The following is a 24,469-nucleotide window of genomic DNA, read 5'->3' as shown; positions in this document are numbered from 1 at the left end:
TTGGAATTTGGGACATGTTCTCCCTGAGAGAGACTATGAGGAGGTTGAGGTGGGTGGGGTTGGGTTGGGGTGGGTGGGGGTAGGGGTAGGAGGTAGCGGGGGGTTTATATTGTCGCGTCCCGGAAGAGTTAGTACTGCAAGGGATTCTGGGTATTTGTTCTGTTGTGTTTATGTTGTGTTACGGTGCGGATGTTCTCCCGAAATGGCCCGAATAAAATGATTGGAATTTACTAGAGATGTCCGATAATGGCTTTTTTGCCGATATCCGATATTACGATATTGTCCAACTCTTAATTACCGATTCCGATATCAACTGATACCGATTCTGATATCAACTGATACCGATAAATACAGTCGTGGAATTAACACATTATTATGCCTAATTTTGCTGTGATGCCCTGCTGGATGCATTAAACAATGTAAATGATAAATAAATAAATGGGTTATACTTGTATAGCGCTTTTCTACCTTTAAGGTACCGGTACTCAAAGCGCTTTGACAGTATTTCCACATTCACCCATTCACACACACATTCACACACTGATGGCGGGAGCTGCCATGCAAGGCGCTAACCAGCAGCCATCAGGAGCAAGGGGTGAAGTGTCTTGCCCAAGGACACAACGGACGTGACTAGGATGGTAGAAGGTGGGGATTGAACCCCAGTAACCAGCAACCCTCCGATTGCTGGCACGGCCACCCTACGAACTTCGCCACGCCGTCACAAGGTTTTCCAAAATAAATCAACTCAAATTATGGGGAAAAAAAATGTGGAGGGTGTATATTGTAGCGTCCCGGAAGAGTTAGTGCTGCAAGGGGTTCTGGGTATTTGTTCTGTTGTGTTTATGTTGTGTTACGAAATGTGCTTGTCATTCTTGTTTGGTGTGGGTTCACAGTGTGGCGCATATTTGTAACAGTGTTAAACTTGTTTATACGGCCACCCTCAGTGTGACCTGTATGGCTGTTGACCAAGTATGCCTTGCATTAATTCGTGATGAGAACAGCTGGTAGATATTATGTGTCTCGGACGGCACGCACGCAAAGGAAATGTCTTTAAGGTTTATTGGCACTCTGTACCTCTCCCTACGTCCGTGTACACAGCGGCGTTTTCAAATACCGATACAGAAAATTATGAAACCGATACCGATAATTTCCGATATTACATTTTAAAGCATTTATCGGCCGATAATATCGACATCCCTAGTAAAAACATATTTGATTCAGGTCTTAATTTCGTAATTTATAAACAAAAAAATATTTACTGTACTATAATATGCAAAATGCCACCATTTGCATGTTTATTTCTAATGTTGCTCTTTTAAGGAGATGACAAGGGGGATGACCTTTCGGCGATTTAATCTCTGCTTAGGGAGACGTGCTTGCAGTTGAACTATTGCATGTTAACAATGTGGCCCCCCAGGAGAACAATTAAGCGTCTGCCGTGATGTTAACATGCCCCGGAGGTGCAGGAGAGTCCCAGACGTGGTGCCAACTCGTGACTGCAAGCTTAGCTGCAGGCTGAGAGGTCAAAAAGAGTCATTGTAAAGTACAACGACAGCAGAACTTCTTGTTTGGCGACTCTTTTTTTTTTTTATTTTTTTTTTTGGCTTTGTTCAGGGCGCATAAACTCTAAAGGTTAGATCGTATGCATTTAAAGATCATTTCAGCCCGAATACATTTTAAATGATGCACTAAATCTTTCAAAATGATGGATCGTGCATGATTTGTTATGTTTTTACGATATTTAATTGACTATTATTTACCTTGCACGGTAATGGTTAACCACAGGTTATGCACAAGATGACAGATGATAGTTTGTCATTTTTAAAGTCGGGCCGAATTGTTTCATAAAGACTTCACATGACGGCGTTCAAGGTCGTGTGTTTTCATTAAATGCTCCTCGGCCATGCGTGCCCCTCTTCAATATTTAACCGCGCGATTGCCCGTAAAAGAACACATGAATTATAACACCTTCCTAAACCCTCAGCCGTTATGCAAGATGCGGAACGCCGCTGCCGTGACACTTTAACAAGCACCGGGGCTAAAAGTAGTGACTTTTATAAGGCGACAGTTATCAGAAAAGATTGCACTTGATACAATTAACGGAGAAAAATGGAACGGTGGCATTCATGTTTGCAATCAGCGGAAGCACACAACAGGCTCGTCGTTAACGGCTGACCTGGTTCGCTTGCCAGACAGAAAAATGGGCCCATTATGAAGCCTTCTAATTAAGGGTTGTGTAAAACGGAGGCATAATGCATGCCCTGCTGCGCTTTCTCACTCCTTTTGTTAAGTAAAAAAAAAAGCATGGATGAGCCCATCTAATGATGTGGCAAAAATGCTGCCTCTACAAAGACAAAACTGCTTAGTTGGGGTTTACAAAGGGGCTGAACGTTTTAGGTATATTTATGGAAAATTGCAGAAACGTTCACTGGGAAATATTCAAAATATGACATTGGTTAAACGGTTATTAAAGTGCAACTTCGGAAGTCAGTTGCCATAAAAGTTGTGCAATTTTTATAATTTTTTTTGGTTGGTGATTTGTTTTTTTGCAATGTCACCGTGATGAAAATGACAGAATAACCATACTTGCCAACCTTGAGACCTCAGAATTAGGGAGATATGGGTGTGTGTATATATATATATATATATATATATATATATATATATATATATATATATATATATATATATATATATATATATATACATATAAATGTGTGTAAATGTGTATGATTGTTAAATATGTCTAATCTGTACTGTTAATCTGGTCATAAAAAACGGTTAATGGTTGATTATATGACCGAAATAAACTTATTTCATTCATATATGCTGCCTATTCCAGAATATAACGACACAGTACATTTTGGAGCATATGAGGAATGTCTACATGGGAGAGCCAGTATAGTACATGCAAAATCATCATTTAAATACGGCGATCTGCACCACTTTTGCACGTGTTATCAATCGTACACGCAGTCTAAGTAGAACACCCGCAGCACGTCCACTAATAGTAATTTTCATAGTTTGCACAGGCTATTAGCACTTGTTATTTGGATCCTAGTACAAACCCCGTTTCCATATGAGTTGGGAAATTGTGTTAGATGTAAATATAATCGGAATACAATGATTTGCAAATCCTTTTCAACCCATATTCAATTGAAAGACAAGATATTTGATGTTCAAACTCATAAACTTTATTTTTTTTTTGCAAATATTAATTAACTTAGAATTTCATGGCTGCAACACGTGCCAAAGTAGTTTGGAAAGGGCATGTTGACCACTGTGTTACATCACCTTTTCTTTTAACAACACTCAATAAACGATTGGGAACTGAGGAAACTAATTGTTGAAGCTTTGAAAGTGGAATTCTTTCCCATTCTTGTTTTATGTAGAGCTTCAGTCGTTCAACAGTCCGGGGTCTCCGCTGTCGTATTTCACGCTTCATAATGCACCACACATTTTCGATGGGAGACAGGTCTGGACTGCAGGCGGGCCAGGAAAGTACCCGCACTCTTTTTTTTTATGAAGCCACGCTGTTGTAACACGTGCTGAATGTGGCTTGGCATTGTCTTGCTGAAATAAGCAGGGGCGTCCATGAAAAAGACGGCGCTTAGATGACAACATATGTTGCTCCAAAACCTTTATGTACCTTTCAGCATTAATGGCGCCTTCACAGATGTGTAAGTTACCAATGCTTTGGGCACTAATGCACCCCCATACCATCACAGATGCTGGCTTTTGAACTTTGCGTCGATAACAGTCTGGATGGTTCGCTTCCCCTTTGGTCCGAAAGACACGATGTCGAATATTTCCAAAAACAATTTGAAATGTGGACTCGCCAGACCACAGAACACTTTTCCACTTTGTATCAGTCCATCTTAGATGAGCTCAGGCCCAGCGAAGCCGACGGCGTTTCTGGGTGTTGTTGATAAACTGTTTTCGCCTTGCATAGGAGAGTTTTAACTTGCACTTACAGATGTAGCGACCAACTGTATTTAGTGACAGTGGTTTTCTGAAGTGTTCCTGAGCCCATGTGGTGATATCCTTTAGAGATTGATGTCGGTTTTTGATACAGTGCCGTGTGAGGGATCGAAGGTCACGGTCATTCAATGTTGGTTTCCGGCCATGCCGCTTACGTGGAGTGATTTCTCCAGATTCTCTGAACCTTTTGATGATATTATGGACCGTAGATGTTGAAATCCCTAAAATTCTTGCAATTGCACTTTTAGAAACGTTGTTCTTAAACTGTTTGACTATTTGCTCACGCAGTTGTGGACAAAGGGGTGTACCTCGCCCCATCCTTTCTTGTAAAAGACTGAGCATATTTTGGGAAGCTGTTTTCTATACCCAATCATGGCACCCACCTGTTCCCAATTAGCCTGCACACCTGTGGGATGTTCCAAATAAGTGTTTGATGAGCATTCCTCAACTTTATCAGTATTTATTGCCACCGTTCCCAACTTCTTTGTCTTGTGTTGCTGGCATCAAATTCTAAAGTTAATGATCATTTGCAAAAAAATTTTTTTTTTATCAGTTTGAACATCAAATATGTTGTCTTTGTAGCATATTTTAACTGAATATGGGTTGAAAATGATTTGCAAATCATTGTATTCCGTTTATATTTACATCTAACACAATTTCCCAACTCATATGGAAACAGGGTTTGTAGATCAGGCCCTAAATATTTTAATCAGAGTAATCACAGAGTAGCTGTGGATACAATTTAGTATGATGGGGTGCGTTATCCTGGCCAGCTACTCTTCTAAATCCGCTATTTCCCACAGAATGAGTGCAAACAAGAGCCTTTAGTGCCAAGGACATAGTATTCCTTTAATGATAACATCCTGGTGATTGACACCAGGTACTAACATCAACCATAACTGGCTGCCATTGGATGATAATGAAGACAATTTCATGGGGAAGATGCCGTCCTCTGCAAACATGCCTGCCAAAGAGAGTAAACATCCCCATAATACGATAAAGAACAAGCAAGGTGTGCAAATACACAGACTAAATAGATTTAGTAAATTACAACATGTGAAGCTATCTCCGTGTTGTGACATATACTCTCGAGCTGGGAACGTCATAAATAACTTTAACAGAACAAAGATAACGGCAGCACCCCTGTTGACATTAGTTTATAGCATGTTTATGCAATCCTTGGTAATAACGTTGTTGAGGCCAGAGGACATTGTTTATATGCTGCCTCAATGCTACCATTGCACTCTTTCAATATCAAAATTGTACTGAGGAATGGAAATCATTAGAGATGTCCGATAATGGCTTTTTTGCCCATATTCCGATATTGTCCAACTCTTAATTACCAATTCCGATATCAACCGATACATTATTATGCCTAATTTTGTTGTGATGCCCCGCTGGATGCATTAAACAATGTAACAAGGTTTTCCAAAATAAATCTACTCAAGTTATGGAAAAAAATGCCAACATGGCACTGCCATATTTATTATTGAAGTCACAAAGTGCATTATTTTTTTTAACATGCCTCAAAACAGCAGCTTGGAATTTGGGACATGGTCTCCCTGAGAGAGCATGAGGAGGTTGAGGTGGGCGGGGTTGGGAGTAGCGGGGGGTGTATATTGTAGTGTCCCGGAAGAGTTAGTGCTGCTGCTGGGTATTTGTTCTGTTGTGTTTATGTTGTGTTACGGTGCGGATGTTCTCCCGAAATGGCCCGAATAAAATGATTGGAATTTACTAGAGATGTCCGATAATGGCTTTTTTGCCGATATCCGATATTACGATATTGTCCAACTCTTAATTACCGATTCCGATATCAACTGATACCGATACATACAGTCGTGGAATTAACACATTATTATGCCTAATTTTGCTGTGATGCCCCGCTGGATGCATTAAACAATGTAACAAGGTTTTCCAAAATAAATCAACTCAAATTACGGGAAAAAAAATGTGGAGGGTGTATATTGTAGCGTCCCGGAAGAGTTAGTGCTGCAAGGGGTTCTGGGTATTTGTTCTGTTGTGTTACGAAATGTGCTTGTCATTCTTGTTTGGTGTGGGTTCACAGTGTGGCGCATATTTGTAACAATGTTAAACTTGTTTATACGGCCACCCTCAGCATGACCTGTATGGCTGTTGACCAAGTATGAATTGCATTCACTTGTGTGTGTGAAAAGCCGTAGATATTATGTGACTGGGCCGGCACGCAAAGGCGGTGCCTTTAAGGTTTATCGGCGCTCTATACTTCTCCCTACATCCGTGTACACAGCGACGTTTTAAAAAGTCATAATAATTTCCGATATTACATTTTAAAGCATTTATCGGCCGATAATATCGTCAGTCCGATATTATCGGACATCTCTAGAAATCATTGGCCGCATTGGTCTGAACGAGATGTGGTTTTAGGTGTTGTTTTCTCTAAACGCGTACATTTGTCTAAATATGGCCAAAGACACACATTATTTTGGGTCTCCTGGACGTCGTCTTCATCACTAAAGGGAATAATCTAATCTGCGGGAGAGAATCCCTCTGCCAATTTCACCTATGGTTCTTCTTTTTTTTTTTTTTTTTTTTTTGAGTCGTCAGCTTGAAGCGTCCCTCTGTCTCTGATTCCCTCGTCCTCATGTGACATGAGTGCGTGTCTTGTTATGTTTTTGCTTACTAGTTTCGATAGCTATGACTCAGGAAATAAAAGCCCAAAATAGTTTTTGCTTATATGTTTAGTTATTTTGCACTATTTACTTTAATATACATTTTTAATGTAATAAAAGGGAATACGGAAATTATTTAAATATTAATTGATACTGTCGGATTACAGTTGTGATAAAAAAATTAAAAACAATTAATTGGTATGGCCTATACTGCCTCTTTGCATTGGAAAGATCAATACCAAAATGTTTAGAATAAGAAGAATAAGTGTATAGTACATTTAACAAAAGTGTAGATGGATCCCTGTTACAACATAAAGTAGCCACACTGCAAAAACTGAAATCTAAGTAAGATTAAATATGTCAAATAAGGGTGATATTTGCTTATTTTCTGTTTGATAAGATAATTCTTCTCACTAAGCAGATTTTATGTTAGTGTTTTACTTGTTTTAAGGGTTTTGGTCCTAAATGATCTCAGTAGGATATTACAGCTGAGATTTGATGACCTATATTGAGTAAAACATGCTTGAAACTAGAATATCAACTGATGCAAAGCTGTGTCATCAACACTCACAAGTATAAAACTACTTTTTTCAAGTAATCATTTCTTACTTCAAGCATGGAAAAAAAAAAATCATGATGCCGAGCGCATATCATTATGTCAAGATAATGGCACTAGCATTTACTTAATTTAAGAATATTTTTCAACATATTGAGCAAAAATGTCTCTTTTTATTCTACCAAGAAAAGTACAGTTGTTATTAGTGAAAATATACTTATTTTAAACTATTTTTGGGTTCATTGAGGTTAGCTAATTTTACTTGTTTTGGAAAGTCTTGACAAGCCGAATTTTCTTGTTCTTTTGGCAGATAATTTCGCTTAGTTCAAATAAAATACCCCTCATTTTTGTATTTTTTTTTTTCTTGTTTTTGAACACTGACTTTTTGCAGTGCAGCTATGAACAGTAAATTGGCAGTAACTAACATTGATTAGTTTGATAATAATTTTGTGAAAATTATAACTGGAAATTTTGTAATTTGTTACTGCATACCTCAGCAGCTAAATTTGGAATTTTCGTAACCCGTTTTTAAAATGGTTCTATTATCATATATATGCCAATATATATGATATATTCATATATGCGAAGACCTCTATGAAGAACACGAACAAGGAACCCAGATTTCCCTCGCCCGGACGCGGGTCACCGGGGCCCTCCTCTGGAGCCAGGCCCGGAGGTGTGGCACGATGGCGAGCGCCTGGTGGCCGGGCCTGTCCCCATGGGGCCCGGCCGGGCACAGCCCGAAGAGGCAACGTGGGTCCCCCCTCCAATGGGCTCACCACCCATAGCAGGGGTCATAGAGGTCGGGTGCGATGTGAGCTGGGCGGAAGCCAAAGGCAGGGCACTTGGCGGTCCGATCCTCGGCTACAGAAGCTAGCTCTTGGGACGTGGAACGTCACCTCGCTGGGGGGGAAGGAGCCTGAGCTAGTGCGTGAGGTGGAGAAGTTCCGGCTAGATATAGTCGGACTCACTTCGACGCACAGCAAGGGCTCTGGAACCAGTTCTCTTGACAGGGGCTGGACTCTCTTCCACTCTGGCGTTGCCAGCAATGAGAGGCGACGGGCTGGGGTGGCAATTCTTGTTTCCCCTCGGCTCAAAGCCTGCACGTTGGAGTTCAACCCGGTGGACGAGAGGGTAGCCTCCCTCCGCCTTCGGGTGGGGGGACGGGTCCTGACTGTTGTTTGCGCTTACGCGCCCAACGGCAGTTCAGATTACCCACCCTTTTTGGATTCACTCGAGGGAGTACTGGAGAGTGCTCCCCCGGGTGATTCCCTCGTTCTACTGGGGGACTTCAACGCTCATGTTGGCAACGACAGTGAAACCTGGAGAGGCGTGATTGGGAAGAATGGCCGCCCGGATCTGAACCCGAGTGGTGTTTTGTTATTGGACTTTTGTGCTCGTCACGGATTGTCAATAACAAACACCATGTTCAAACATAAGGGTGTCCATATGTGCACTTGGCACCAGGACACCCTAGGCCGCAGTTCCATGATCGACTTTGTAGTTGTGTCATCGGATTTGCGGCCTCATGTTTTGGACACTCGGGTGAAGAGAGGGGCGGAGCTTTCTACCGATCACCACCTGGTGGTGAGTTGGCTGCGATGGTGGGGGAGGATGCCGGACAGACCTGGCAGGCCCAAACGCATTGTGAGGGTTTGCTGGGAACGTCTAGCAGAGTCTCCTGTCAGAGAGAGTTTCAATTCCCACCTCCGGAAGAACTTTGAACATGTCACGAGGGAGGCGCTGGACATTGAGTCCGAGTGGACGATGTTCCGTACCTCTGTTGTCGGGGCGGCCGATTGGAGCTGTGGCCGCAGGGTAGTTGGTGCCTGTCGTGGCGGTAATCCTAGAACCCGTTGGTGGACACCGGCGGTGAGGGATGCCGTCAAGCTGAAGAAGGAGTCCTATCGGGTTCTTTTGGCTCATGGGACTCCTGACGCAGCAGACAGGTACCGACAGGCCAAGCGGTGTGCGGCTTCAGCGGTCGCGGAGGCAAAAACTCGGACATGGGAGGAGTTCGGTGAGGCCATGGAAAAAGACTTCCGGACGGCTTCGAAGCAATTCTGGACCACCATCCGCCGCCTCAGGAAGGGGAAGCAGTGCAGTGTCAACACCGTGTATGGTGGGGATGGTGCTCTGTTGACCTCGACTGCGGATGTTGTGGATCGGTGGAGAGAATACTTCGAAGACCTCCTCAATCCTACCAGCACGTCTTCCTATGAGGAAGCAGGGCCTGGGGAATCTGTGGTGGGCTCTCCTATTTCTGGGGCTGAGGTTGCCGAGGTAGTTAAAAAGCTCCTCGGTGGCAAGGCCCCGGGGGTGGATGAGATCCGCCCGGAGTTCCTTAAGGCTCTGGATGTTGTGGGGCTGTCTTGGTTGACAAGACTCTGCAACATCGCGTGGACATCGGGGGCGGTACCTCTGGATTGGCAGACCGGGGTGGTGGTTCCTCTCTTTAAGAAGGGGAACCGGAGGGTGTGTTCCAACTATCGTGGGATCACACTCCTCAGCCTTCCCGGTAAGGTCTATTCAGGTGTACTGGAGAGGAGGCTACGCCGGATAGTCGAACCTCGGATTCAGGAGGAACAGTGTGGTTTTCGTCCTGGTCGTGGAACTGTGGACCAGCTCTATACTCTCGGCAGGGTCCTTGAGGGTGCATGGGAGTTTGCCCAACCAGTCTACATGTGCTTTGTGGACTTGGAGAAGGCATTCGACCGTGTACCCCGGGAAGTCCTGTGGGGAGTGCTCAGAGAGTATGGGGTAACGGACTGTCTTATTGTGGCGGTTCGCTCCCTGTATAATCGGTGTCAGAGCTTGGTCCGCATTGCCGGCAGTAAGTCGGACACGTTTCCAGTGAGGGTTGGACTCCGCCAGGGCTGCCCTTTGTCACCGATTCTGTTCATAACCTTTATGGACAGAATTTCTAGGCGCAGTCAGGGCGTTGAGGGTATCTGGTTTGGTGGCTGCAGGATTAGGTCTCTGCTTTTTGCAGATGATGTGGTCCTGATGGCTTCATCTGGCCAAGATCTTCAGCTCTCACTGGATCGGTTCGCAGCCGAGTGTGAAGCGACTGGGATGAGAATCAGCACCTCCAAATCCGAGTCCATGGTTCTCGCCCGGAAAAGGGTGGAGTGCCATCTCCGGGTTGGGGAGGAGATCTTGCCCCAAGTGGAGGAGTTCAAGTACCTCGGAGTCTTGTTCACGAGTGAGGGAAGAGTGGATCGTGAGATCGACAGGCGGATCGGTGCGGCATCTTCAGTAATGCGGACGCTGTATCGATCCGTTGTGGTGAAGAAGGAGCTGAGCCAGAAGGCAAAGCTCTCGATTTACCGGTCGATCTACGTTCCCATCCTCACCTATGGTCATGAGCTTTGGGTCATGACCGAAAGGACAAGATCACGGGTACAAGCGGCCGAAATGAGTTTCCTCCGCCGGGTGGCGGGGCTCTCCCTTAGAGATAGGGTGAGAAGCTCTGCCATCCGGGGGGAGCTCAAAGTAAAGCCGCTGCTCCTCCATATCGAGAGGAGCCAGATGAGGTGGTTCGGGCATCTGGTCAGGATGCCACCCGAACGCCTCCCTAGGAAGGTGTTTCGGGCACGTCCGACCGGTAGGAGGCCACGGGGAAGACCCAGGACACGTTGGGAAGACTATGTCTCCCGGCTGGCCTGGGAACGCCTCGGGATCCACCGGGAGGAGCTGGACGAAGTGGCTGGGGAGAGGGAAGTCTGGGCTTCCCTGCTTAGGCTGCTGCCCCCGCGACCCGACCTCGGATAAGCGGAAGAAGATGGATGGATGGATGGATGGATGCCAAATAATATTTTATGATAATAATAATAATAATGGATTTTAGGCCCCTTTCAACAATCCCTAGTACCTGGTAGCACCTATTGGTATTTAGCTGAACGTACCACACAATGAAAGGTCCCTAGTACCTGATAGCACCTACTTTAGATTGATATACAGTATAGCTCAGGGGTCGGCAACCCGCGGCTCCGGAGCCGCATGCGGCTCTTTGATCACTCTGATGCGGCTCAGTTGCATACTTGCCGACCCCCCCCGATTTTCCCGGGAGACTTCCGGATTTCGGTGTCTCTCGCAGAAAACTCCCGGGATTAATATTCACCCTTACAACAATAATAAGGGCGTGCCATGATGGTACAGCATTTAGCGCTCTTACAATCTGTATTAACAGCGTGCCAGCCCAGCCTCTTGTTATATGCGTCTTCTGCTTGCACACGTAAGTGACAGCAAGGCATACTTGGTCAACAGCCACACAGGTTACACTGACGGTGGCCATATAAAACAACTTTAACACTCTTACTAATAATGCGCCACACTTTGAACCAAAACCAAACAAGAATGACAAACACATTTTGGGAGAATATCTGCACCTTAACACAACATAAACACAACAGAACAAATACCCAGAATCCCATTGAGCCCTGACTCTTCTGGGCTACATTATACACCCCTGCTACCACCAAACCCCGCCCCCACCCCAACCCTGCTCCCCCATACATCAACCCCCCCCCTTGTGCGTCGGTTGAGGTGGGCGGGGTTTGGTTGCGGGGGGTGTATAATGTATCCCGGAAGAGTTAGGGCTGCATGGGATTCTGGGTATTTGTCCTGTTGTGTTTATGTTGTGTTACTGTGCAGATGTTCTCCCGAAATGTGTTTGTCATTCTTGTTTGGTGTGGGTTCACAGTGTAGTGCATTATTAGTAAGAGTGTTATAGTTTTTTTTATACCGCCACCGTCAGTGTAACCTGTGTGGTTGTTGACCAAGTATGCCTTGCTGTTACCTACGTGAGCAAACGGAAACACCATACAACGTGTCGCTGATCAGGCACGCTGGTTGTAGTGGGTGCTATATGCTGGACCATCACGGCACGCATGACGCTGGCAAGCGCCATTCATTTAAAACCCGCGTGCCGCACCAGCTTCCAAATTCCATATAAAGGTGTGGACAGCGTGTCTGAGACCCCTGGTTTATACATAGCACAAAGCAAAAAAAAAAACTTTGTATGCAGTGTTATTTCATTTAAAATTTCAAAAAAATTTTGCGGCTCCCATTATTTTCTATAATTTGCGAAACTGGTCAAAATGGCTCTTTGACTGGTAAAGGTTGCCGACCCCTGGTATAGCTGAATGTACCACACAGTGAAAGATCCCCACATATGCCCCTCTACATTGTCCAACCAATCCTGATTAGAGGAATGTGGCGTGACATCATTCGCCGATTCACAATTATGCGGTGCCAGCCAGCTGAAACCATCTCAGCCCTGGCCTGAAACCTGAGCTTAGGCAGCAAAGCAGCAGCGGCGACAAGCCCGAGGTCAAATTACAGCCCGACTCTCATGGAGGCCACACCAAGGTGTGTTGTTTACGTTCTTGTGTACTGGTCAACAACAGCAACATGGTGATTTTGCTACTTTAGCTGCCTGAAGACCAACCCTCGATTTATTAACTAATTTATTAAAATAACTGATTGTTTCAGTTAGTATACAGTACATTTCAGTTTGCATTGTAGAGTTCAGATCAGTAAACCACATTTGGTTTCTGGCCTACACACAATGCTGGGTGCTGATAAAAAGCAATGTACCGTACTGTGCAAGATAATTAATGTTCCAACTGAGAAACTTCATTTTTTTTTGGCAAATAATCATTAACTTAGAATTTATGGTAGCAACACATTGCAAAAAAGTTGGCATTTTTACCACTGTGTTACATGGCCTTTCCTTTTAACAACACTCAGTAAACGTTTGGGAACTGAGGAGACACATTTTTGAAGCTTTTCAGGTGGAATTCTTTCCCATTCTTGCTTGATGTACAGCTTAAGTTGTTCAACAGTCCGGGTTTCTCCGTTGTGGTATTTTAGGCTTCATAATGCGCCACACATTTTCAATGGGAGACAGGTCTGGACTACAGTCTAGTAACCACACTCTTTTACGATGAAGCCACGCTGTTGTAACACGTGGCTTGGCATTGTCTTGCTGAAATAAGCAGGGGCGTCCATGATAACGTTGCTTGGATGGTGACAAAACCTGTATGTACCTTTCAGCATTAATGGTGCCTTCACAGATGTGCAAGATAGCCATTTCTTGGGCACTAATACACCCCCATATCATCACAGATGCTGGCTTTTCAACTTTGCGCCTAGAACAATCCAGATGGTTCTTTTCCTCTTTGTTGCAGAGGACACAACGTCCACAGTTTGAAATGTGGACTCGTCAGACCACAGAACACTTGTCCACTTTGCATGAGTCCATCTTAGATGAGCTCGGGCCCAGCTAAGCCGGCGGAGTGTCTGGGTGTTGTTGATAAATGGCTTTCGCTTTGCATAGTAGAGTTTTAACTTGCACTTACAGATGTAGCGAAGAACTGTAGTTACTGACAGTGGTTTTCTGAAGTGTTCCTGAGCCCATGTGGTGATATCCTTTACACACTGATGTCGTTTTTTTAATGCTGTACCCCTGAGGGATCCAAGGTCACGGGCATTCAATGTTACGTGCAGGGATTTCTCCAGATTCTCTGAACCTTTTGATGATATTACAGACCTTAGATGGTGAAATCCCTAAATTCCTTGCAATAGCTCGTTGAGAAATGTTGTTGTTAAACTGTTCGACAATTTGCTCACGCATTTGTTCACAAAGTGGTGACCCTCGCCCCATCCTTGTTTGTGAATGACTGAGCATTTCATGGAATCTACTTTTATACCCAATCTGTCAGGCTTGCCCCTGACAGTTTGGTTGTGTTTTAGTTTTTCCTCTGTGTGTGTACTATTTCCTGTCAGCGCTCTTGTTTTGGTTCTGTTTCCTGTTTGTCTCCCTGAGTGCTGTGTCCCCTCAGCTGTGGCTGATTGGCACCTGGCCACACCTGGTGTCAATCAGCCAGCTGCTATTTATACCTGCCCTACCCTCCAGTCACTGCTGTCATTGTCATTGTCACTACTACCTGTCTTAATACTTGTCGTTGTAGCGCTGTCTGCTTTTGTTTCACTCTGCTCATGTCCTAGTTCCTCCGTGTCACGGTAAGTGTTTTTGTTCCTTGTCCACAGTTAGCCTCTGTGCTATTTTAGTTCATAGCCAAGTTTGTTCTCCGCCTTGTGCGCGCCTTTTGTTTGTTCCCTTTTGTTTGTTTTTTTGCTATAGTATTAAACCATGTTTTCTCGCTCAATGCCTGCCGTCATCTCTGCATCTTGGGGTTCGTCACCAACAAACTCTGACACAATCATGGCACCCACCTGTTCCCAATTAGCCTGTTCACCTGTGGGATTTTCCAAATAAGTGTTTGATGAGCATTCCTCAACCTTACCAGTCTTTTTTGAAACATGTGGCACGCATCAAATCGCAAATGAGCTAATATTTGTAAAAAAATAACACATTTTCCAGTTTGAACGTTAAGTATCTTGTCTTTGCAGTCTATTCAATTGAATATAAGTTGAAAAGGATTTGCAAATCATTGTATTCTGTTTTTATTTACCATTTACACAACGTGCCAACTTCACTGGTTTTGGGGTTTTTAGTAAATTCAATGAAAAGTCATCAATATAATCAAGTTGTTGTGTTTTCCTCAGAGGGAACCCAGACAAGTGCGACATATGGGGCAACACGCCGCTCCACCTGGCCGCCGCCAACGGCCACCACAACTGCCTTTTCTTCTTGGTGTCGTTTGGCGCCAACATATGGTGCCTGGACAACGACTACCACACGCCGCTGGACATGGCCGCCACCAAGAACCATATGGACTGCGTCCGCTACCTGGACTCCATCGCCGCCAAGCAAACGGGCCTGAACCCCAAGCTGGTCAACAAGCTGAAAGACCGGGCCTTCCGAGAGGCTGAGCGGCGCATCAAAGAGTGCGCCAAGATGCAGAAGAAGCACCACAAGCGCATGGAGAGGAAGTTCCAAAAGGAGGCGCCCGAAGCGTCCTTGTCGGACGTCATGAGCTTTTCCAGTTACAGCAGCGGCTCTGTTAGCCACAAGCTGCACAACCTCAATGCAGCCGCCGGTAGTGTGCCATATTCACAGGTTGGTTACCACTCTAAATATTTGACCAAGAGGCAAATTGAGAGCTAGAAAGACTGACTGATTGGGTGGATAGACAAAACAACTGAACCAACATATCACAGACGGATAAAGAGACTGTCTGACCAAATGACTGATAGAGTAGGAACGGGCGGACAAACAAACTGACCAATGGAGTGACGCCAGACGGCCAGAGAGACAAAAAGGCAGATAGTTATAAAGACAACAAATTAACTGATGGACAAACCAACCGACTGATTAAAGGGGAACATTATCACAAGTTCAGAATGGTTAAAACCATTAAAAATCAGTTCCCAGTGGCTTATTATATTTTTCAAAGTTTTTTTCAAAATTTTACCCATCACGCAATATCCCTAAAAAAAAGCTTCAAAGTGCCTGATTTTAACCATCGTTATATACACCCGTCCATTTTCCTGTGACGTCACATAGTGAAGCCAACACAAACAAACATGGCGGAAAGAACAGCAAGCTATAGCGACATTAGCTCGGATTCAGACTCTGATTTCAGCGGCTTAAGCGATTCAACAGATTACGCATGTATTGAAACGGATGGTTGTAGTGTGGAGGCAGGTAGCGAAAACGAAATTGAAGAAGAAACTGAAGCTATTGAGCCATATCGGTTTGAACCGTATGCAAGCGAAACCGACGAAAACGACACGGGAGAAAGCGAGGACGAATTCGGCGATCGCCTTCTAACCAACGATTGGTATGTGTTTGTTTGGCATTAAAGGAAACTAACAACTATGAACTAGGTTTACAGCATATGAAATACATTTGGCAACAACATGCACTTTGAGAGTGCAGACAGCCCAATTTTCATCAATTAATATATTCTGTAGACATACCCTCATCCGCGCTCTTTTCCTGAAAGCTGATCTGTCCAGTTTTGGAGTTGATGTCAGCAGGCCAGGGAAGCTAGGGTCGATATTCTTCTCTTGATCATCTTCGGTGGCATAAGGGACGGTGTGAGCCAAGACATCCAGGGGGTTTAGCTCGCTCGTCTGCGGGAACAAACTGCGGCCATTGCTTGCCGTGCTACCGAGGTCCTTTGTCCCTGAATTGCTCACACACTCCGGCAGATTTAATGGGGGTCTGGCGGCAGATTTCTTTGACTTTATCGTTGGAAATGTATCTGCTTTGAGTGTCGCAGGATATCCACACATTCTTGCCATCTCTGTCGTAGCATAGCTTTCGTCGGTAAAGTGTGCGGAACAAACGTCCAATTTCTTGCCACTTTCGCATCTTTGGGCCACTGGTGCAACTTGAATCCGTCCCTGTTCGTGTTGTTACACCCTCCGACAACACACCGACGAGGCATGATGTCTCCAAGGTACGGAAAACAGTCGAAAATACGGAAAATAACAGAGCTGATTTGACTCGGCGTTTGAGAAAATGGCGGATTGCTTCCCGATGTGACGTCACAACGTGGTGACGTCATCGCTCCGAGAGCGAATATTAGAAAGGCGTTTAATTCGCCAAAATTCACCCATTTAGAGTTCGGAAATCGGTTAAAAAAATATATGGTCTTTTTTCTGCAACATCAAGGTATATATTGACGCTTACATAGGTCTAACTATTATGTTAGATCCACTATGGACTGGACTCTCACAATATTATGTTAGATCCACTATGGACTGGACTCGCACTATTATGTTAGATCCACTAAGGACTAGACTCTCACTATTATGTTAGCTCCACTATGGACTGGACTCTCACTATTATGTTGGATCCACTATGGACTGGACTCTCACAATATTATGTCAGACCCACTCGACATCCATTGCTTTCGGTGTCCCCTAGAGGGCTTATGTGGGCTCTGTACCGAGGATGTCGTTGTGGCTTGTGCAGCCCTTTGTTGGCTGCATAAGCCACAACGACATCCTCAGATCTCACATAAGCGCAAGAAAAATCTCAACCCAAAGGGGTTACAAAGAGAAACCTTGAAGGGGACCGCAGATGTGGGGACCCTCCCCCTGGGCGACCAGTGCAACGGACGTTGAGTGGATCTAGTTAATAGTGTGAGAGTTTAGTCCATAGTGGGGCCAGCAGGGGATCACCTTGAGTGGAGACAAGTCAGCAGCGCAGAGACGTCCCCAACTGATGCACAGATGAGTGGTCCACCCCGGGTCCCGACTTTGAACAGTTCATCTGTGGTCACCTAATAACCTCTCCATGCAGGAGAGGGGGGCAGAGCAGAAAAGAGATGGCAGATCAACTGGTCTAAAAGGGGGTCTATTTAAAGGCTAGTGTATACAAATGAGTTGTAAGATGGGACTTAAATGCTTCTACTGAGGTAGCATCTCTAACTGTTTTACCTTGGAGGGCATTGCAGAGTACTGGAGCCCGAATAGAAAATGCTTTAAAGCCCGCAGACTTTTTTTGGGCTCTGAGACCAAGTATACCGACAACAAACAGACAAACTTAGCTAAAGAACAGACAGAGCAGTCAGTACAGATATACAGTCGTGGTCAAAAGTTTACATACACTTGTAAAGAGCATAATGTCATGGCTGTCTTTCTACAACTCTTAAAGTTTTTGTGATAGAGTGATTGGAGCACATACTTGTTGGTCACAAAAAACATTCATGAAGTTTGGTTCTTTTATGAATTTGTTATGGGTATACTGAAAATGTGGGTCAAAAGTATACATACAGCAATGTTAATATTTGGTTACATGTCCCTTGGCAAGTTTCACTGCAATAAGGCGCTTTTGGTAGCCATCCACAAGCTTCTGGTTGAGTTTTTGACCACTCCTCTTGACAAAATTGGTGCAGTTCAGCTAAATTTGTTGGTTTTCTGAATTGGACTTGTTTCTTCAGCATTGTCCACACGTTTAAGTCAGGACTTTGGGAAGGCCATTCTAAAACCTTAATTCTAGCCTGATTTAGCTATTACTTCACCACTTTTGACGTGTGTTTGGGGTCATTGTCCTGTTGGAACACCCAACTGCGCCCAAGACCCAACCTCCGGGCTGATGATTTTAGGTTGTCCTGAAGAATTTGGAGGTAATCCTCCTTTTTCATTGTCTCTCTGTAAAGCACCAGTTCCATTTGCAGCAAAACAGGCCCAGAGCATAATACTACCACCACCATGCTTGACGGTAGGAATGGTGTTCCTGGGATTAATGGCCTCACGTTATCTCCTGCAAACATATTGCTGGGTATTGTGGCCAAACAGCTCAATGTTTGTTTCATCTGACCACAGAACTTTCCTCCAGAACGTCTTATCTTTGTCCATGTGATGTCAGATGAAACAAAAATGGAGCTGTTTGGCCACAATACCCAGCAATATGTTTGGAGGAGAAAAGGTGAGGCCTTTAATCCCATGAACACCAATTCGTACTGTCAAGCATGGTGGTGGTAGTATTATGCTCTGGGCCTGTTTTGCTGCCAATGGAACCGGTGCCTTACAGAGAGTAAATGGGACAATGAAACCTCCAAATTCTTCAGGACAACCTAAAATCATCAGCCCAGAGGTTGGGTCTTGGGCGCAGTTGGGTGTTACAACAGGACAATGACCCTAAACAAAAGTGGTAAAGGAATCGCTAAATCAGGCTAGAATTAAGGTTTTAGAATGGCCTTCCCAAAGTCCTAACTTAAATGTGTGTACAATGCTGAAGAAACAAGTCTATGTCAGAAAACCAACAAATTTAGCTGAACTGCACCAATTTTGTCAAGAGGAGTGGTCAAAAATTCAAGCAGAAGCTTGTGGATGGCTACCAAAAGCGCCTTATTGCAGTGAAACTTGCCAAGGGACATGTAAGCAAATATTAACATTGCTGTATGTATACTTTTGACCGAACATTTTCAGTAGACCCATAATAAATTCATAAAAGAACCAAACTTCATGAATGTTTTTGTGACCAACAAGTATGTGCTCCAATCACTCTATCACAAAAAAATAAGAGTTGTAGAAATTATTGGAAACTCAAGACAGCCATGACATTATGTTCTTTACATGGGTATGTAAACTTTTGACCGCGACTGTAGACTGGACTCACAAATGAACGCCAAGGCAAAAAAGACTGATCAACTAACTGACCAACAACTAAACCATACTTGCCAACCCTCCCGAATTTTCCGGGAGACTCCCGAAATTCAGCGCCTCTCCCGAAAACCTCCCGGGACAAATATTCTCCCGAAAATCTCCCGATTTTCAGCCGGAGCTGGAGGCCACGTCCCCTCCAGCTCCATGAGGACCTGAGTGAGGACAGCCTTTTTTTATGAAGGGAGGACAACAGGGTGACAAGAACTAAATCATCCAGACTAGAGACAAATTGTATTATTATGTTTATCTTACCTAAAAAATAAATATATATATATATTTTTTTAAATAACTAAATACATTTTTACTATATTTTGCTAAAAACATCCAAATGAATTGTATTTTTTCTGACTCCTTATTACATCCAGCCATAGAATTATACATTAAAATAAACATATTTGAAATTATTAATTTTAAATGATCATAATAATTCATTTAAAATGACCATATTTAATTATTAAAATAATTGCTTGTTTATCAACAACTTTAGCATTTTATTCATTACATTTTGAAGCTCTCAGAAACCAAGTTATGTTATATTCCTTAATATTTATTTATGCAAGTTTGAAGTATCAATTATCTAAACACAGTTTTGTTTGCATATTTTCAGGATGTATATATATATATATATATATATATATATATATATATATATATATATATATATATATATATATATATATATATATATATATATATATATATATATATGTATTAAATACTTGACTTGGTGAATTCTAGCTGTCAATATACTCCTCCCCTCTTAACCACGCCCCGCCCCACCCCCGACCACGCCCCCCACCTCCCGAAATCGGAGGTCTCAAGGTTGGCAAGTATGAACTAAACAGATAGAGGAACAATGACCAGGAGGGCGAATAGACAGAGTGACTAAAAGACAGATAGACATAGAAACAGAAAAACTGACCGACGAAGCAACATTCTGACCAGAAACAGTTCATTGTTTGACACTGAAGTATGTGTCCTTGCTGTGTCCCTGCCAGGCTACCCTTCATGCCACAAATCGAGGGAAAACAAAGATCCAGAAGAAACTGGAGAAGAGAAAACAGGGAGATGGGAGCTTTAAGATCTACGAGGAGGGGAGGAAAAGCGTACGCTCCCTCTCAGGACTCCAGCTGGGCAACGATGTCATGTTCATCAGACCGGGCACCTACGTCAACTCCAAGGAATACGGCCGCCGGAATGTCCGTGACATGTTCCCCGGAGACGACGACGCCATTTCACGTGCCATCAGCGAGCCCGACCTTCATGGGAACTACGTGGACCAGTCAGAGGTCAGCACAGACTCGGGACACGATTCCTTGTTCAACCGTCCTGGCTTGGGCACCATGGTCTTCCGCAGGAACTACGTAAGCGGGGGGTTGTTCGACCTGAACGGTCAGGAGGGAGCTGACGGTTCAGACAACACGGTGCATCTCCGCAGCCGGCTGCACCCTCACCGCAGTCTGGACGAGGACAGCATCGGGAGCGCCCGCAGCCTGCAAGAGAGGAACGTCGACGAGCTTCCCTGGGAGGAGGTGGAATTGGGGCTGGACGACGACGACGAGGCCCACACCAGCCCGTTGGAGGTCTTCCTGGCCGTGCACGGCATGAGTGACTTTTTCTCCATCTTAAGGAGGGAGAAGATTGACCTGGAAGCGCTGCTGCTGTGCTCCGACCACGACCTCAAGAGCATCCACATCCCTTTAGGACCCAGAAAAAAGATCTTAGATGCCTGCCAGAGACGCATGGAAACCATTGAGGACCCAGAGCGCATTGAGGATACTGAACTGTGAGTGCACTTACTAATGTGGACATCTGCACAATCTAATGAGATCCAATACAAATGTGTATTAGCCTCTCTGGATCAGTGCAACACTATATTGTCTAGAGCAGGAATATTCAACTAAGTTGTTTCGTGGGGCCACGTTTCCAGAAATCTAAGGACCAGAGGGCCTGACTTCTCCCTTCACTGTTAGTCTTATTTTGCATATTACGGAGAACTCTCCAGTAGACATTTGATTTTGGTCGATTTATTTTGTCAGCGTGCTTGGCACTAAGCATCAAGGGTTGGAATTGGGGGTTAAATTACCAAAAATGATTCCCGGGCACAGGCCACCGCTGCTGCTCACTGCTCCCCTCACCTCCCAGGGGGTGAACAATAGGAAGGGTCAAATGCAGAGGACAAATGTCACCACACCTAGTGTGTGTGTGACAATCATTGGTACTTTAACTTGAACTTGAATTGAGAAATGGCATTACGGAATTCCTGGAATTTTGGGAAAACCGGGAAATTTTTCCAGTTCAAGAAACAACTTAGGAATGTTTGAACAGTTGAAATGCGTTGAAAATAGGGCTTTGGACCCCCGCGAACCCGAAAGGGACAAGCGGTAGAAAATGGATGGATGGATGGAAAAGCAGGAATTCTGGAAAATCCTGGAATTTTTTGGAACTTGGAGAGATTATAGTTTCAATTTCCAGAATGGTGGAATGTGTTGAAGGTGGAATGGTTCGAATAGGTTGAAAAATGTGGAAATGGTGAACGTTTGAATAATGGCCAATTCATTTTGAATGGGGGAAAAAATGTCCCGGAAAACCTGGAATTCTGGGAAATCTGGGAATTTTTTGGAATTTGTCAAGGGAAAGCCCGCCATTCCCGAATAGGCTGAACAGTTTGAAGTGGGAACGGTTTGAATGGGATGAAAAATGTGGAAGGTAGAGTGCACCTAAATCTGAAGTTTTAATAATAAATAGATGAATTCTGGTGTATAAAAGCATGTGCTTTGGAGCATTCACACAATTAAAGGAGTTGGACAAATGACTGCTGATTGCATGTGAAGTAAACAAACTACAGTAATCACATTACCAACAAAATGTGTACCTGCCAAAAGGGAAAAAAACTTAAAGGGGTGCATTCAGAGCACTTCATTTTTTCCACATTTCATGCTACAGCCTTATTCAAAAATGGAATAAATTCATTGTTGTCCTCAAAATTCTACACATGATACCCCATAATTGCAACGTTTTTTTTTTCAAATGTATATAAAAAAAACCTAAAAGCAATTAAATGTCATCATCATCAGCGGTCACTCGAACGAGTATGACGATCCTCCTGGTAGGGGTGTATCCCTTTATGGAGGATGCCTGTGCGTGACTTTGTTTAAGACTGGGAGCCGGGCTATATATATAAATATACACATATACATACATACATACATACATATATACATATACAGTATACACACACATATATCCAGACATATACATGCATATATACATACATATAAATATATACACATATATATATATATATATATATATATATATACACACACACACATATATATATATATATATATATATATATACACACACACACATATACATACATATACATATATACACACACATATACATACATATATACACATATATACACATTACAGTATATCATCATCATCGGCGGCCACTCAAACGAGTATGACGATCCTCCTGGTAGGGGTGTATCCCTTTATGGAGGATGCCTGTGCGTGACTTTGTTTAAGACTGGGAGCCGGGCTATATATATAAATATACACATATACATACATATATACATATACAGTATACACACACATATATCCATACATATACATGCATATATACATACATATAAATATATACACACATATATACACATATACATATATATATATATATATATATATATATATATACACACATATACATATATACACACACATATACATACATATATACACATATATACACATTACAGTATATCATCATCATCATCGGCGGCCACTCGATTGAGTATGACGATCCTCCTGGTAGGGGTGTATCCCTTTATGGAGGATGCCTGGGCGTGACTTTGTTTAACGTGGGGAGACTGGGAGCTGGGCTATCTATATAAATATACACATATACAGTACATACATACATACATATACAGTATACACACACATATATCCAGACATATACACATATACATGCATATATACATACATATAAATATATACACACATATATACACATTTACACACACATATACATATACGTATATACACACATATATACACATTTACACACACATATACATATATATATATATATATATATATATATACACATATACATACATATACACACACATATACATACATATATACACATTATAGTATATCATCATCGGCGGCCACTCGAACGAGTATGACGATCCTCCTGGTAGGGGTGTATCCCTTTATGGAGGATGCCTGTGCGTGACTTTGTTTAACGTGGGGAGACTGGTGCACAGACAGTCACCACACGATCCTTGACAGAATCGTGTCAGGGTCCAGTGGCGTGGAGTCCCAAGACGACTGGGGACCCTTTTCTGCTGCAGCCTTCTTCCGCCGTCGCAGCCGTGGTGGTAGTTCTTAAATCTACCGTCTTCCGCCTGCTCCGCCGTTGAGGTCTTCACCGTATCCCTGGCTAGGGGGCAGTCAGGTACTAGGCCTTTGCCAAGGGCCACCTGGGGTAACAGTAGTAAAGGGGTTAACCTCCTAGTGCCCCAAGACCATCGGGTTCTTAGTCACCTCCCTGACTAGACCAAGATGAATGCAGCAATGTACAGAGACATTCTGGATGAAAACCAACGTTTGAAAGGTGCTGCAAAGAGGAATGGGCAAAACTGCCCAAAGATACACTATATTGCCAAAAGTATTTGGCCACCCATCCAAATGACCAGAATCAGGTGTCCTAATCACTTGGCCCGGCCACAGGTGTATAGAAGAGACTCAGTGATTTCCAGCGTGGAACTGTCATAGGATGCCACCTGTGCAACAAATCCAGTCGTGAAATTTCCTCGCTCCTAAACATTCCCAAGTCAACTGTCGGCTTTATTATAAGAAAATGGAAGAGTTTGGGAACAACAGCAACTCAGCCACCAAGTGGTAGGCCACGTAAACTGACAGGGAGGGGTCAGCGGATGCTGAAGCGCATAGTGCAAAGACTTTCTGCACAGTCAGTTGCTACAGAGCTTCAAACTTCATGTGACCTTCCAATTACCCCTAGTACAGTACGCAGAGAGCTTTGTGTAATGGGTTTCCATGGCCGAGCAGCTGCATCTAAGCCATACATCACCAAGTCCAATGCATAGTGTGGGATGCAGCGGTGTAAAGCACGTCTCCACTGGACTCTAGAGCAGTGGAGACATGTT

At 43.7% G+C, this 24,469-nt stretch overlaps 1 protein-coding gene across 1 annotated transcript in view; it reads left to right on the top strand.

Moving 5' to 3' along the window:
• The window catches only part of ush1ga (Usher syndrome 1Ga (autosomal recessive)), a 28,238-nt gene extending 6,234 nt beyond the window's left edge, over window positions 1-22,004 (top strand). The window contains exons 2-3 of the mRNA XM_061974253.1: window positions 14,761-15,214; window positions 20,277-22,004. Of these exons, the coding sequence (XP_061830237.1) occupies window positions 14,761-15,214; window positions 20,277-21,068 (1,246 nt within the window). The 3' untranslated portion in view covers window positions 21,069-22,004. The remainder of the gene's footprint in view (window positions 1-14,760; window positions 15,215-20,276) is intronic.
• The last annotated feature ends 2,465 nt before the right edge of the window (window positions 22,005-24,469 follow it).

The sequence above is a fragment of the Nerophis lumbriciformis genome, linkage group LG22 (assembly GCF_033978685.3).
Source record: "Nerophis lumbriciformis linkage group LG22, RoL_Nlum_v2.1, whole genome shotgun sequence".
NCBI lineage: Eukaryota > Metazoa > Chordata > Actinopteri > Syngnathiformes > Syngnathidae > Nerophis > Nerophis lumbriciformis.
Note: the sequence above shows the minus strand (reverse complement) of the source record. Positions and strands in the feature narration are given on the sequence as shown.